Raw genomic sequence first — 15,743 nt, forward strand, 5'->3', positions numbered from 1 at the left:
AGATATTCAACAATTTTGACTGTCTTCCACCATGTAAATACTATTGCAAATAAATGTGGTAATGATTCAGTACCTTGTGTACTACTTGACACTATACTTTCTAATATCATCAATGTACCACGGTATCACCATAGTACTTTTTGTAATGGTGGTAGATAAATAGTCTATTTATAGTCCTCAAATAGTCTTGAGGAGACTTTAAACAGTTTCTCCTTATACGACAAGTAATTGGACAAGAAATGAGCCCTCAAATGTCGTGCTAAGTAGGACTCATCTTTTCGCACCCGAAAGTTGTTAGGCTGTTTTTTTTTTAATTTTTTTTAGCTGTGCCATTTAGAGGTTTATCGACGGCTTTTAATGCTGCACAATTTCCCCAGAGAGTTTAGTGATTTATGTTCAGTCTCTGTGGCTGTTTTAGCAGCTGCTGTCACTAGAAAATCTAGGTTGCTTTAGTCATTGCTTTTGTCTGCCTCTATGTAACCAATTTACTAAAATATCTTTGTTTTGGAAAGCCGAGCCTGGACATGATGGAAGATAAAATATCTCTTAGATTAATAGTGCATTTGTTCTAATTGTGGTGGCTTAACTTGAGTTATGGAATTTTTTTTATAGGGCTCTTTATGTAGGGCAATACAAAGAGAATATCAGTTCAAGAAATGCAGTCAATGGAATTAAAGAACAGTTTAAGAACATATACAGAAAATCTGCCAACATGGTCTGATTTGTTTGAATCGTTTTTTTTTTTTTTTAAAGGTTAAGTGTTTAAATTCTGTTCCACTGGATTTGGCATGCAGAATTGCACTGTTTTGAAGGAGAAAATATTGTAACAATGAAAAAATGGCATTATATTGAGTGTGTTTTAACTGTGTTTGTGCAGACAGCAGCGATCCTCCTAGCACCGTATCCAGTGCTGGCCCATCGTCACCATCAGTAGTAGAGCCCTCATCAAACTTTGGCTTCAACTGCGAGTAGACATATTGGTTAAACACATTGATGTGATTCCTGCAGCAGTAATGGAATCGTTTTCTTTTGACACTGATCTCAGGTCAGTTTTGCAGTCTCTGCTTAAAGTGTTGAGTTTAAGAATAATGTGGCAGAAGCTGATCCTAGATCAGCATTATTTGAGTTAGCTATCACACAGTGGTACCCACATGCAGGCTGCTACTGTATATAAACTTCTGCCTAAACAATACCGAGCCACTTTAGCTGAGGTTTAGATGGACTGTTTGATCTGCCAGCCTAATAGCCCTTTGAAACCAGTAATTAGCTCTTCCACTGTTCTTCTTTGCTCTGATGGAGTCCGATAGTATTTATGTGCCCAGATTCAGTGGAAAAGACAAGGACATTACAGCATGCACTAGTAATTGTCACTGGAAGTTTTATTTCTTTACCCCACACCAAATTACATTGCTGCACATAGTAAAATGCACAAAGGAGCATAAAAAACAATTCACATTCAGTTTAATTATTGTGCCAGTCGATACAGGAAAGTGAAATTATGCCACTATTGTGCAGTTTGTGTATTTTATGATTTTTTTTTAAATGTTTTTTAGACATTAGAATTTTGTTAATACAATTTATTTCAAGATTTGATTGAAAAAGCAAAAAGGTATTGTTTGGGAATAAATAAATGTGCCTTTGTCTTGTGTGTGTAAAATAAGCTGCAATAGTCTCTTTAAAGACAAATAATGTTTTTGATTTTATGCAATATGCTGTTTGCCTAATGTTTTTCAATGTAAATTTGAAATAAGCATATTTCATTTTAGAGAATTCTATTAATAAAAAACCTGATGTAAATATGTCACTGTTTTATATTTTTGTGATATTAAAGGGTTAGTTGTTAATCCAAAAATCTCAATTCTGTCATCTGTCAACTAGCCATGTTCTGTGGAACCTAGGAGAAATTTGTTTTCATTATCTGTTGATGGCACTGTTCTTTTTTTCCATACATTGAAAGTGAATGGTGACTGAGGCTGTCGGCCCCTAACATTCTGCTAATATCTCTTTTTGTGGTGCATGGAGGAAATCAAGTCATATGGGTTTGGAACAACATGAGGGTGAATAAATGATGACAAAAGTTTAAAGGCACCAGTGCTTTAATATAAATGTTGCCCAACTTCAAAGCTCAAGTATACTAAACTATTGTGCTTGATTTGTTGCTCTCTGTGATTTAATTATGTGGTTTTGAAATTCTAACTGTGGTCTAGGAGTCTGAAAAAGTGGGATGCAACACAATAATGATGACTCATTCTTTGCTCTTAGCTCTGCAGCTTGTTGCTATAGTGATGGATCCTCATTCACTTATTGACTTCCACTGTAATAGCTGGGCTGAATGAGCAACTGTGTTTGTGTCTGTGAGAGAGACATCAAAGTTATAACAGACAAACGGGGAGTTAACAAAGTCATACTGTGTTCTGTGTTAGCAAATTTTTATTCATGTTGGGAGAAAAACTGAATGCTAAATGCAACTGAATATTTTCACACAGGGACCTGATGTCTCCACTGCAGTCAGTGAAAAAAAAACACATCATGAGCATTTACAATTATGTATATTATCTTAGTCTAGTTTGAATTTCATTGTTGCTAATGCTGGGTGATACAGATGTGAAGCAGCACAGAAACGGCCTGTGTTTTTTGCATATGTTACTTTTCTCAGCGCTGGTTAGGATGGACCAATCACAGTCGTTCATTATTACTGGATGGATGAGTAGTTTTAGAAAATATTGATAGCTACTGTTGTGTGGCGGGATTTCATACACGGGTACGAATCATTGCAATTATTGTTTTTATTTCAAAAATACTATACAGTGCAAAAATGGCTCCACTTTGAAAGAAAATCGCGTTGAGATTTGAATACGGAATCATGGAGGATTCGGTTTTCTGAGCTGTCAAGAGAAATAGTGTTGTCTCAGATGTAACACTTTTGCAATAATGGTTTGTTCCAGCAATTGTATGACTTTAGAAAACATGGAAAATAGCACATGAGACACTGAAGAACAAAAATAAAATTCTCTCATTAATCACTTACCCTGATGGCATCCCAGATGTGTATGGCTGTCTTTCTACAGCAGAACAAAATTAAGATTTTTAGAAGAAGTAGAGCTCTGTCAGGTCAGGTTACTAATGCAAGTAAATAGGTGCCAGCACATTGACAGTCCAAAAGTCACATTTAGGCATCATAAAATTATTCTACACATTCCAGTCAATCAATGAATGTCTTTTTACTCCAAAATGTTATTTCAAATTGGTGCTTCCATCCAAGGCTCTGATGCTGTGTGAAATGGCTGAACGTGATATTTGTTCTTCTGTTGTAAATAAGCGCCGCTCTCGTGTGAACTTGCCGATGTACTTACGTCACAGAACAGCTACGTGATATGTCAACTGCTGGCAGGAAACGTTTTTTTAAAAGTTAACGTTTAAATGATCTATTTATATTTTACACAAGCTTATCGATTTGCTTCAGCAGGCATAAATTGATGGACTGGAGTCGTGTAGATTACTTTTATGCTGCCAAAATGTGACTTTTGGGCCCTCAAACTGTTGGCACCTGTTTACTTGCATAATAAAGGCCTGAAAGAGCTGTCTTCTAAAAATCTTTATTTGTGTTCTGCTGTAGAAAGACAGCCATACACATCTGGGATGGCATCAGGGTATGTGAATAATGAGAGAATTAAAATTTTGGGGTGAACTATTCCTTTAATCCAGCCCTGATGATCACAATGGCAATATCTGAAATGTTCAAAAACCGTAGTACACCATCTGTAGTACAGAGTAGACTACAGTAAGAAATACTGTATGTTAAATATGCAAACACTGGCCAAAATTAAGGTGTATGTAGATGTTTCACAACATCATTGGTAAAAACATAATTGTAATTTTGGTACAATTCTATTTTCAAACCCTGATTATGGCCATGTTTCTATTTACAATTTATTTGGGTCCTGCGGTACAGATCACGATTGTGTCAACAACTTAAGCGGCAACTATGAAGACCACCTTTTGAGTTATTTTACATGCACAAAACGGTACTTGTGTCTGTCTGCCAAAAATCTGTTGCAGGAGATGTGAAGAATGCGAGCTGCTCTTTGAAGGTAATTTTTTTACAGATATGAGAAATGTATTTAATAATTGTGACACTGGGAGCATGCAAAGACAAATATTATAGCCTACTTCATCATTATCGCTTCCCTTCCGCGATTTGGGATTCATAATAACCGCGGTGCTGGGGAGTACTTAGGCCTACTTATTTTTAGGTAGCTTGACAGTCCTCTCTCTTAGTTGTAAAGTCCAAAGTATTTATATGAATCGGTTCGTTCAGACAGTTAATGTAAATTAATTGGTTTAAAATGATTCACTGATTAATTTTTGTTATTTAGCGTCAGGGAGTCAATTCATTTGAGTAAATTGGCTCTTTGGGATAGTTCATGTTAATGAACTAGTTAAATTAAATATCCCCTATTCAATAATGTGTAACCGGTCCTGCTCGACCCACTCCGAGCGGGATTCAAGCCGGCGTCAGCTGGGCACAAACAAACATGGCTGCATAAAATCCGTTTCTTCAGAATAGGATACAGAGAAATAAAGCCAGAGGGAGCAGCTCTTAATACAAACACATGAAATATATATATATATATATATATATATATATATGTAGTCTTAGTAACAAAAATAAGTTTGATTTATAAAAGGAAAGAGAAACATTCAAATAAATAAACGGTAGGAAATTATAACATAAGGTGAGAATTCAGTCTTTGTTCAACTTACCTCAGTTGGGAAGTGTTTTAGGGGTATCATATATGTTTTGTACTTTAGGACTTTTCAGAGTTAAGGATTTTATATACAATTTAAATTGTCTCACTTTTGACTCACTTACAAACAGGTAATTTTGTGTTTCATACAAATGTATGTTGAATTTATTGTTCTATCAAGAACAAACCCTACCAGAGTTCACATGAAACATCCCAGCGAGCAAAAAGTCGTCTAGACCACGTCTAAAAGACGTAATTGTTAGACATCCAGAAGACGTCCTCACAGGAGCCAGAATGAAAGTTTTTTATACGTCTTTTCTGGACATTGTTTAGACGTCAATTAAAGACGTGCTACAGACGTAATTGTTAGACATCCAGAAGACGTCCTCACAGGAGCCAGAATGAAAGTTTTTTATACGTCTTTTCTGGACATTGTATAGACGTCAATTAAAGACGTGCTACAGACGTAATTGTTAAGACATCTAAAGGCAGCCAGAATAAAAGTTGTATTAGACGCGTTTTCTGTAGTAGAAATGTCAAAGAAGACTGTTAAAGACCCATACTGACATGGAAATCCCATCTGTGCATATTTGCCAGGATCCAACTTTAAAATGTTTTTACTTTAAAACAGTGGCAGTGAGTTCGTTCTCACTGAGAAAACCCAGTTACTCATTGTTAATGGTTGTCGTGTCATGAAACTGCAGACACGCAGACCATAGACCTAAATTAGATTGTAAAGAATATTGATAATATTGAATATTCAATTGAATAAAAGTGTAGCCTAGTGTATATAGTCTTGCATTTTTATATCTTATAATATATTTGTAATAAACTGCTTAACATTTTCCTGTAAAACAAACTGATCACTCCAAGAAATAAATTATTTAAATCTGAAAATATATTTTTATTACAAATTTTACCCAAGCTTAAAACCAGAACAGTAAAGTATAAATTAACACAATACAACTTAAAACCTGAACAGTCAAGTATAAATTAACACAATACAACTTAAAACCTGAACAGTCAAGTATAAATTAACACAATACAACTTAAAACCTGAACAGTCAAGTATAAATTAACACAATACAACTTAAAACCTGAACAGTCAAGTATAAATTAACACAATACAACTTAAAACCTGAACAGTAAAGTTATAAATAAAAGTGCTATAAAATTTTGTTAAAACAGTAAACAATTAACAAAATGTGGCTGCTATAAGGTCCACAATATATTCATTTACAGCCACCACCCCTGACTCTCCCGGGGCATGTTTCAGATGATCAGATGCAGCAGACTTTATTTGGGCCTCTGTAGCAGCTGGGTCCCATTTCATGACAGCAGCTACAATCAAAGCAAAAAAATCCACATGTAAAATAAATATACAAACGCCACTGTTGTGGTCTAGCTTGCAGCAGAGATACATAGTATACATAGATGAAAATTTGAGTACTCAAATCAATGAAATGATTATGTCTAGTTTATGAAATGCCTAGTTATCAAATCAAAAATCAAGTCAAATTACATCAAGCCTGATATTAAGCATTCCACACACACATACATATATACACACTTTTTTTTTAATGACCATAATATGAAGCTCACCTTTTATTGCTGAAAACAATTTATTGTCTTCAATTCAAATTTTATCTTTTTGCCCTTCCCTTCATATTGAATAGAAGTTCAATCAGCTGATTGGTGAAGAGCCTAATCCAATCAAAGACAAAAAATAATATGCAACACGATTCCAAAACAATACAATACGGCACAATACTATAAGGTACAATACGGCAGTGAGAATACTGTACAAACAAAACAACATAAGTACATTTTTATATTTCCCACTTACATATCACTTGAAAGAAATTAGAGAAAATAACACTCACGTAACAATCAGCTCCTACAGAACATCACATTCACCTCACGAGGGTTGAAATGCTCAACATACTGTTGTACACTGTGTAAATAATCACATTAAATACAAATCACATGAAAAGCACAATGAACATTTGAAAAAAAGTGCATAGCATTTCTTAATGTCAAATGAACAGGCCTGCACCGCATGGTGTGACGTCATATCATCGCGGACATTACACACGACATAACTTCTCAAATATGATAATATATCCATATTTACACAACAAAGTATACATCCACAAATGGTATTTATCAAGATTATTACCACATAACATTATATTTACCCGTTCCCAGAGAGTGAGCGTCTCTCTCACACTACTCGTTGCATGTCTATCAAAACAATGACCGAGGTGAGAATGCATGCGCATAATCTCGTACGCAACACACATAGCGCCACCTGTTGACAACTCCAGGGAAATACAGGTAACCGCTGCCTTTCCTGTCTCCATAATTCACTCAACATATCAAATAACAGTTTTAAACATACAAGGCGAAAAACAAACTTTAAGGGGTATTTACCACCCGGTTACATATAGTTGTAATGTTATGACAATGACGATGTTTGTTATATTTTTTGTTGTACTTGCAAACTTGATGTAGTTTTCTTCTACAAGCATTTAATAATAATAAATAAATGACGTTTCGATTGTGGCTTTAACATATTTTCTGTCATTTATTGACTAAATCTGGATGTTAACGGACGTTTAGATTGTGGCCAGATTGGACATCTTTTTCACGTCATTCATCGACTAATTCTGGACGTCAACGGACGTCCAGATTATAGCCAGTATGAACGTCTGTTCTGAACTAGTTCTGGCTGTCAGTGGACGTTTAGATTGTGGCCAGATTGGACATCTTTTTCACGTCATTCATCGACTAATTCTGGATGTCAACGGACGTCCAGATTATAGCCAGTATGAACGTCTGTTCTGAACTAGTTCTGGCTGTCAGTGGACCTATAGATTATGGCCTGATGGGACATAATTTATCAGTGTCATTAATCGACTAATTCTGGCTGTCAATGGACGTTCAGATCATGGCCTGGACGGACGGACGAGATATCAACCTGTTTTGTATGTCCACAGACGTCGCTTGCTCAGTGGGATACTAAGACCACCTTTTCAGTATTGTTGACAGGTTACCAATCATACAAAGTGTACTATTACCGTGCGTTCAGACCAGAGGCGGCGAGAGCGTGAAGCGCTGCCCTGCCAATAACGCTGTCGAAAATTCGTGGACGCTCTGACGTAGTTGAAATAGGCGGCAACGTTCGTTGAGAATGCTTGGTTTTGTGAACTATAATTAAAGGGGCCACAAAACATCCAGACATGTCCGGTATCTTTTTGACGACATCTCACAAGTAGCGTATATCCTCGTGAAATATTTTAATATATTATTGTATAATATTATAAAACATAATTTCCACTTCATCAACTCACCTGGCACATTAACAATTTCAGACACCTTTGTCCACTCATCGTTTTTTTATTTTATTTATATCCCTGTAAGCAGGGCCGGCCCGACCCAATAAACAAACTAAACATTAGTTTAGGGCCCCGTGATTGGTTCGGGGACCCACCCACCACCCCCATTTATTTATTTTTTTTGCCCATCAATTACTCTAATCAACAAAACACACAACCGTATCAATGAAACATAGTATGTTCTAAATTAATGAAACATAGTCTAAATTTTCTAGAAACCTGTAGGGCCCCCAAAACCCTAGGTCCGGCCCTGCCTGTAAGCAAACGGGGACAGATCAAATATTACGGGAAAACCCGCCACAGCAATAATCAGTTTCTCTTCCATTTTGTCTTCGGAACGAATGTTTGGTGGGAACCAAAGTTTACACGGTTGTGTTCTCTAGATTTCGCTAGAGCACTTCTATATTTCAATAGGTTGCCGCCGAACCGCGTCAAAGCTCATTACCATAACGTTGGCTGCACTTGAACTTTCCTCTGACGCCCACACCGACTCGCCTTGCCGCTTCTTGCCGCCTAGAGACGCTGGCTGTCATAGAAAATGAATGACTTCCGGTCGATTTGACGCTCTCGCCGCCTCTGGTCTGAACGCAGTGATATAAAATGGACATCGCCATGGCAACAGTTTTTGGTCCAGCCGCCCTGACATGATTGGTGTGAGTTGGCAAATTAATGAGAGTGTCATCGCTGGTGCCCAGAGACCTTACAACCACTTAACTCCTGCCAAAACTTTTGGAGGTTGTGCAGATTGCCATGAGTGCTTAATTAACATGATTTATGGTAATCATAGTTTATAGAAATTACATGATTAATCATTTTTGCCAAATTAAAGCTGAAGTGTGTAAATTCTGTGCCACTAGCGTCACCAAATGGAAAGTGCAAAATGAATCAACAGCTTCAGGATGTTTTACTCTGTCTCCCATTGGCTGTACAAACAGATGGTGCCCTAAAATCATTGGGCCAAGCCATAGTTGTTATGTCAGACTGGACAGAATCCCCAAACAGAGGAATGTTTTGATCATGCTACGGGCCACAGTTTTTACACTTTTAGGTTAAATGAACCTAAAAATGGTTTACTCACAGTTGACTCTGAATATTAAAGGGATAGTTCACCCAAAAATTTAATTCTCTCTAAATTTACTCACCCTCATACCATCTAAGATGTGCATGACTTTCATTCTTCTGTTGAACACAAACAAAGATTTTTAGAAGAACATCTCAGCTTTGTAGGTCCATACCAGCTGAAGTTTGAAGCTCCAAAAAGCAGATCAAGTCAGCATCAAGTCTTGATGTATTTCATGTTATCATGTGCCCTTCTGTTGTCACTACTGTGATAAATATTTTAAAGTGAAAAGCAGATTTATAAAGTTCTAGAAGGTTAGTGTATCTAATGTATATAATTTAATAAAATGATAGTGGTCACCGTTTTATTTACGGTACATTTCTGTCAACCACAGCTGCAAGTTTTTTTACAGTAATATAACAGTTTTCTTATAAGTGTACCATAAACCAATTCATATTTGTACTGTATTTTTTACAGAATTCCTGGCAACCCCAGCTGCCAGCTTTTCACAATAAATGTAACAGGATTTTTTATGTAGTGTGCACTTGCATCAAGCACAAGAATGTGTAATCGAGCTTGAAATCATGATCATACCAAGAGTGCAATGGCAAGATGTACAGTGAAATGTTTTTATATTTTGGTCTGTTCTCACCCAAAAACAAACTGGATCACTTTAGAAGACATAAATTAAACCACTGGAGTCTTATTTCTATCGGGAAGACACGCAGGCTTGAGTGAAGTTTGAGATGCCATTTATTTGATAGATGTAAAACGGGAGGTTATGTCTCTCTCTTTGGTGTAGGCCCCGTCCGGCAGTCCGAGGGAGTTGTAACCTGAACCGTCATGTCCTGCCGGAGATAGGAGGCAGGGGCGAGGAGCCTACCCCCCTGCAGGACAGGGCTCAACTGGTGGTGGTGGGGAGGTGGAGGTTGCAGTGTTAGCGCACCGAAACAGCAATGTGACAGATTGTGAGCAGACTTATAAAGCATTGGCTTACGTGCGACTGACTAGGAGTTACCCAGCTAATGATGTGATGATGTACACCTGCTGGTCTTCCCGCTAGAACTACGCTCCACTTCCATTGATTACCATTATGTTGACTTAATCTCCTTTTTGGACCTTCAAAGTTCTGGCCACCATTCACTTGTATGGACCTACAGAGCTGAAATATTTTTCTAAAAATCTTTGTTTGTGTTCTGCAGAAGAATGTCATAACTGATGAGAGAATTTTCAGGTGAACTATCCCTTTAAGCCAGGATACAAGAAAGAATTGTTAAAGGTCATCTCATGCTGTTGTGCTGTTACACGGCAAATTTGTGTTATGAGAGGGAGAGTAAATATTTATATTTCTTTGAATATTTACAATATATTAAATTAATATGCATCTGCTGCCTATAGGGCAAGGTATGGAGGGTTTAAACTATGAAATATGCTGATCATATTTTTGTTAAACCACTTTGTTAATTATTCAGTGGTGAAACTACTGTTCTGAGGAGATTAAAATTATTTTATTTGATAAAAATGTAATTGCTGTGGATGTCACATCACATTCTGGTGCATATCATGCAAAAGCTATCAGGTTAATTGACTTTTCATAGTCATGACAGTAGTGGAATGATTAGATGTAACAACACACAAGGCTGGTAAGTGATTCTTACACTAGTCTTATGTTAACATGTATAATGTACAGTATATGCAAACTCTTTACATTGGCTTTACTATTTTTACACTGGTGCAATGCCTTGCTCCATAGACGTCCATTGTAAGTGCATTACTGTAAAGAGGATTTTTTGTTTGTTTGTTTTTACAAATTAAAGGACGAGTTGAAATAATTTTGTATGGCAATGAACAGCATGACACAAATGCTGTCTCTTTCATTTACCAGCCTAACAAATTACTATGCCACTTCAACAGAAACAGGGAAAAAAAACAACCACACAGTTTTTCAAATTTTGATAAATGTTTTTTATTGATTATCACCAGGATGGGTCTGTTTACAGTAAGTCAGCAGAAATCTACTTTTGCGTTGAGCTTTTAAAGACAAAATGTGGAATATTGCACTAAATAAGAAGAAAACTAAGATTCATACAGCACCAAAAAATATCCAATAGCCAAGCCTGATAATATATGCATATATCAGTCCTATAAAGACAATTAGCTTGTTCAAATATATGTTCTTAAAATAGTTTTGTTGTTATTCTGATTAAGATCACATGCAAAGATGGATACATATGCATGACATACTGTATGACCAAATGAACCCATCAACATGATAAAATGATGTGTTCGGAGAAGGAAAGTAAACTAATAGATGTTTTTTTTTCTTTCTTTTTTTTACCTTTTGGAAAGTAGAATTACAATGACCATAGAATTGTCTTTAAAGAAAGTGTTTCACATAAATGACTGTCAGCTGTTTTGATTTATGTACAGGTTATGTCATTTGTTTTGACTTTTATTTTGGCATTTCAAGTCATATTAAAGATGTAAACCATAAATTTGTAGTGTAATCGGTTTTCAGTGTAGAAGTTGATATACATGTAATGTTTTTTATAGTTATTGTTGAAAGAGTTATGTATCAGTACTATAATCAGCAGCCGCTGATAATGAGTGTATGGTTACATTTTTTACATGAGTCACTCTTTCCAAACCACTGTTCTCTCTGTGACCCATTATCTGAGGTTCACTGTTCCATGTGCATATTTTGCTAGTTCTTTGTTTTGTTCAAGCAGCATCCAGCAAAGCAACATTTACATTCAAAAATATTATTCAAAGTTAGTGCATTCATCTTTAACACAAAAATATTTTTGTGGAAAGAAATCACAGCTAATAAACAAGATCCTATCGTACTTGTTACTAAGGCCAGGTATTTGAAATAAAAGGCTCATGCTTTCAAATATGAAATATATCCACACCAAAGGAAATACAGTACATCGAGTCAGCCCACTTTAACATAATCCTACTATCATAAAAAAAATATATATATATATTATTATTAGGGTCTCTGTAGGTTTTATTTGTGTGTATTATTAGTGGGTTCAAGTGCTTTGTTTTAATTAATGTCTATATAATTAATGTAAACATTTTAAACCAATAAACTAGTTTTGAGGCCCTAGCGGTAAATTCTTTGTCTTTGAGCACTACTGCTAACCTTTATGTTAACAGTTAGTAAGGGATCCTGCCACTAAACTTGATCTGTATAAAAAATTAATAATAATATGAAGTATATTGCAATGCATAATACTGACTTTTACATTAATAAGACTAGACATGCACTCAAATTGGTTGAGGAGGTCCACTTAACCCCCTGTTGGGAATTAGTGCATTAGGGGAGTTAACCACCATAGCTACACGTAGCCTACGCCATAGATTCGACACAGAATATAAATCGGACTTTAAGGTTAGAGACAGAAAGCCTCAGTCATCATTCACTTTTATTGTATGGAAAAAGATCCAATGAAAGTGAATGGTATCTGAGCATGTGAGTCCCTAACATTTAGCCTAAAATCTTCTTTTGTGTTTCATTGAAGAAAGAAACTCAACAAAAATGAGAGTGAGTAAACAATGACAGAATTTGTATTTTGGATGAACAATCCCTTCAACCCTTATAGGCATTTTAGTGTTTCTTAGAGCTAGTTTTGAAATGGTTTGGATAATATGATATCAAGGATTCTTTAGAGGAAATAGTACTCTGTATTTATCAGTAGGCCCTTGTTGCTTTGCTTTAAGATAAATGTAAAGATAACACAGTAATCTTGATTAAGGTACTGTTTACAATGAAAAAAAGTAGAGCCACTGTCTTGCCGTTAATCCAGTCTATTTCAGTATACTAAAGCCAATGGAAGACTGCTGATATGTTCTTAGCCTTTTGTAAATGGTAGAACCAAATATTATAAACAAAATAAGCCTAACTTTAGGTTGGGTTAAAATAATATTTCTATCTTTAAAGAGATAATACTAGGGCTCCAAAGAAATCCCAATTAATTAGTGGATGTTAGCAACAAAAAGTCAAAAAATGCATCTTAAAATGTTGTAACATCCCTCTACTTTGAATGTATTTGTTCTCAAATGTACTATAGGTTAAAGTATTTCATCTGTCATTCACTCTTTTAGACTAGAAAACAATTATCTGACAGCCTCTAAGTTTGATCAAAATGTTAAATAAAAAAAATAAAATTAACACATTACTTAATTATTTACATGCCACCTACCCACCAAACTCGCTTTTTCATTTTAGAAAAGTGCAATCACATATGGTGCAATACAATGCTATCATTATAAACACCTGCTGTTTTTATAATGCACTAACTTGTCAGTCAATTAAAACTATTATCATAAACCTAAAGAAATAAGGTTATAATGGATTTCTAATTCCAGAAAATACATAATAAATTATTCCATTATTCTAAACTATTATACACTGAGTTGTAAGTATATGAATATATATTTAATTTGTAATATTGTTTGAAATGTATTCATGTTTTACCTTGTCGGTTAACACTTACTGTCTTTTAAGGTTCATACAAAAGGCACATGAGGGTAACCCTCACTGTTTGCTCTCGCAGCAACCACTGAAACCTATTTTGTCTGTTCTATTATATTGATTAGTCTCCACAACAAAAACACCTTCAATGCTACATTAGTAATCAGTGCAATCTCCATCACCAAAGAGACATTTCTTTTCAAACAGGATAAACCTAAAGTGCTTGTGTCTGGGGAATCTCAGTTTAAAAACAAAAATCTGGTCAAATATATAAACAATACATAATATCAATAACAAAACATTCAACAAATGTCAAATCTGAATCCAAAAACATTTAAACAGGCAGATTGATTAGCATTATTGGTCTAAAGGGGTATGGCCAAATTTAAATTTTACAATAATTACCATAAAAAAATCCTCACTTAAGCAAGGAACATTGTGTTATTGGTAATGAATTGCAATTTCCATCTGATTCTAACAGCAATCTACTCAATTAATGTGCAGATGGTAGACATGCTGTTCTTGTTATTAGTCTGTTTAAAGAGGTGGATACATACAGTCTTCAAATTCCCACAACAGAGCACTTGATTAATGTACCTACAAAGTTTAGATTGAGCATCATGCTTTAGTCAAGTCATTACAATACCAGTCACTGAAAAACACTCTCTACTCTTTTGCATGAGTCATGTGATTATTTTAGAGCTTTGCTAAGCCAAAATCTGATTATGGTTGCAGATTTTGTTAATCACAATTTGAAATAATTGAGATTTGGCACAATTACTCTTTGGATTAGCAAATTAGTCTACCATTATTTCTTTATTTTCTGTATTTGTTGGTATGTGATCTCAAAGTGATATGGGAGACTTTGTTCAGCCTCCTTAGTAGCTCACAAGGAAGTTCCATTAAAATTTTTTGAGTCTGTATTCTTAGAAGTGGTCTCTCTTAACCGTACATTAAGAGAATGTTCTCATAGACAACTTTGTATATCTGTGAAATATTTGCTAACATTGGGGGGAGAGAGAAAAAAGATGGAGGGCATGAATCAGATTTACCAAGGGCATTTTTTTGTGCTTCATATTCAGGCATTGGATGACAAAATGTTGGTCTCTTAAGTTGTTAAAGAATATGAGCAAATTAAATTGGCTATGCAGCTCCTCAGTCAAACTTCAGCCTATGTTGAACATTATACTGTATTTTCATAGCAGCTAGCTAGTGAACATTTAGTTTTCAGCCTTACAGATGCAATCAAAAAAGCACAATGGATTACATAAGGACCAAAGCTTACAATAAAGTCCTATGACAGCACTAGGATTGTGTTGCATTTGAAGATTAGAACACAAACTATAAATTGCAGCTGATGGAATGCTGTGGGTGGAGTAACTCATCTAAACCTAAAAGATTAGAAATGAAGGAAAAACAAAAAGAAAGCTCTTAACAGAAAACCAGTTTAAAATTCTATTTTGCAGGCAGGGAAAGACTCATCTTGCATGACTACTGTGCTGCTGCTGGCCAAGACCATTATATTCAGATCCTGCTGTTTCTCGTGGGTCTGTTGATACCAGTCCCGAGTTACCTCTGTGTCATGTGTAGGGATTAAAGTAACCTAAATGAGGAATTAATTGTCAGATTCATTATAAAATACTGTCTTTTGTACTGCAAGACCTTTGGGTATTATAAATATGTCTGGAATTTCAGGATACATTTTTAATGGATTACTACATCAGGGATACAAACTGTCAAAAAGTGTAAAGGCAAACTATACCTGCAGGTTAGTGCCCCACTGTGCTTTGCCTTCTAGCAGTGCATCCAGAACTGCACGGCTGGGTTCACCACTGCCTGGGTCATTTCCGCTGACGACATAGTATGCTGCACGCACCCGCTTGAAGAACTCTTGATCAACATTTTTAGCGCTGCAGTGATTGGGAATGTAAGCTAGGTCAACGTAGATGGGTGGTCCAGGTGGAGTCCCAGCACTGGACTTCTGGTTGGAGCCTAAAAAAAAAACACTGGTTGTTTGCATGTGTGGTCTAGTGCAGAACCTAGTCTGTTTAATTGTG

The 15,743-nt window shown here is 35.7% G+C and overlaps 2 protein-coding genes and 1 long non-coding RNA gene across 12 annotated transcripts in view; 1 reads left to right on the top strand and 2 right to left on the bottom strand.

The window, feature by feature from the left end:
• LOC127640308 (inositol hexakisphosphate and diphosphoinositol-pentakisphosphate kinase 1-like) overlaps positions 1-2,062 on the top strand; it is a 50,340-nt gene extending 48,278 nt beyond the window's left edge. For all 8 annotated transcript variants that reach the window (XM_052122765.1, XM_052122766.1, XM_052122767.1 and 5 more), the window contains one exon: positions 878-2,062. In XM_052122765.1, coding sequence (XP_051978725.1) covers positions 878-972 — 95 coding nt within the window. In that variant the 3' untranslated portion in view covers positions 973-2,062. The remainder of the gene's footprint in view (positions 1-877) is intronic.
• Positions 2,063-5,643: 3,581 nt separating this feature from the next.
• On the bottom strand, positions 5,644-7,519 carry LOC127640656 (uncharacterized). Of its 3 annotated transcripts, none has more exons than XR_007970104.1 (5): positions 6,947-7,509; positions 6,632-6,702; positions 6,351-6,452; positions 5,805-6,089; positions 5,665-5,722 (listed from the first exon to the last, which is right to left on the bottom strand). It is a non-coding gene; the product is annotated as an uncharacterized LOC127640656 (long non-coding RNA). The 3 variants fall into 3 exon arrangements; XR_007970105.1 differs by having other exon boundaries at positions 5,666-5,722; positions 5,764-6,089; positions 6,947-7,515; XR_007970103.1 differs by having other exon boundaries at positions 5,644-6,089; positions 6,947-7,519.
• A 3,654-nt stretch (positions 7,520-11,173) lies between these two features.
• The window catches only part of LOC127640270 (microtubule-associated protein 1B-like), a 46,044-nt gene continuing 41,474 nt past the window's right edge, over positions 11,174-15,743 (bottom strand). The window contains exons 7-8 of the mRNA XM_052122726.1: positions 15,449-15,678; positions 11,174-15,289 (exon numbers count right to left, since the gene is read on the bottom strand). Of these exons, the coding sequence (XP_051978686.1) occupies positions 15,134-15,289; positions 15,449-15,678 (386 nt within the window). The 3' untranslated portion in view covers positions 11,174-15,133. The remainder of the gene's footprint in view (positions 15,290-15,448; positions 15,679-15,743) is intronic.

Source organism: Xyrauchen texanus, chromosome 49 (assembly GCF_025860055.1).
Source record: "Xyrauchen texanus isolate HMW12.3.18 chromosome 49, RBS_HiC_50CHRs, whole genome shotgun sequence".
In the NCBI taxonomy this organism is placed as follows: domain Eukaryota; kingdom Metazoa; phylum Chordata; class Actinopteri; order Cypriniformes; family Catostomidae; genus Xyrauchen; species Xyrauchen texanus.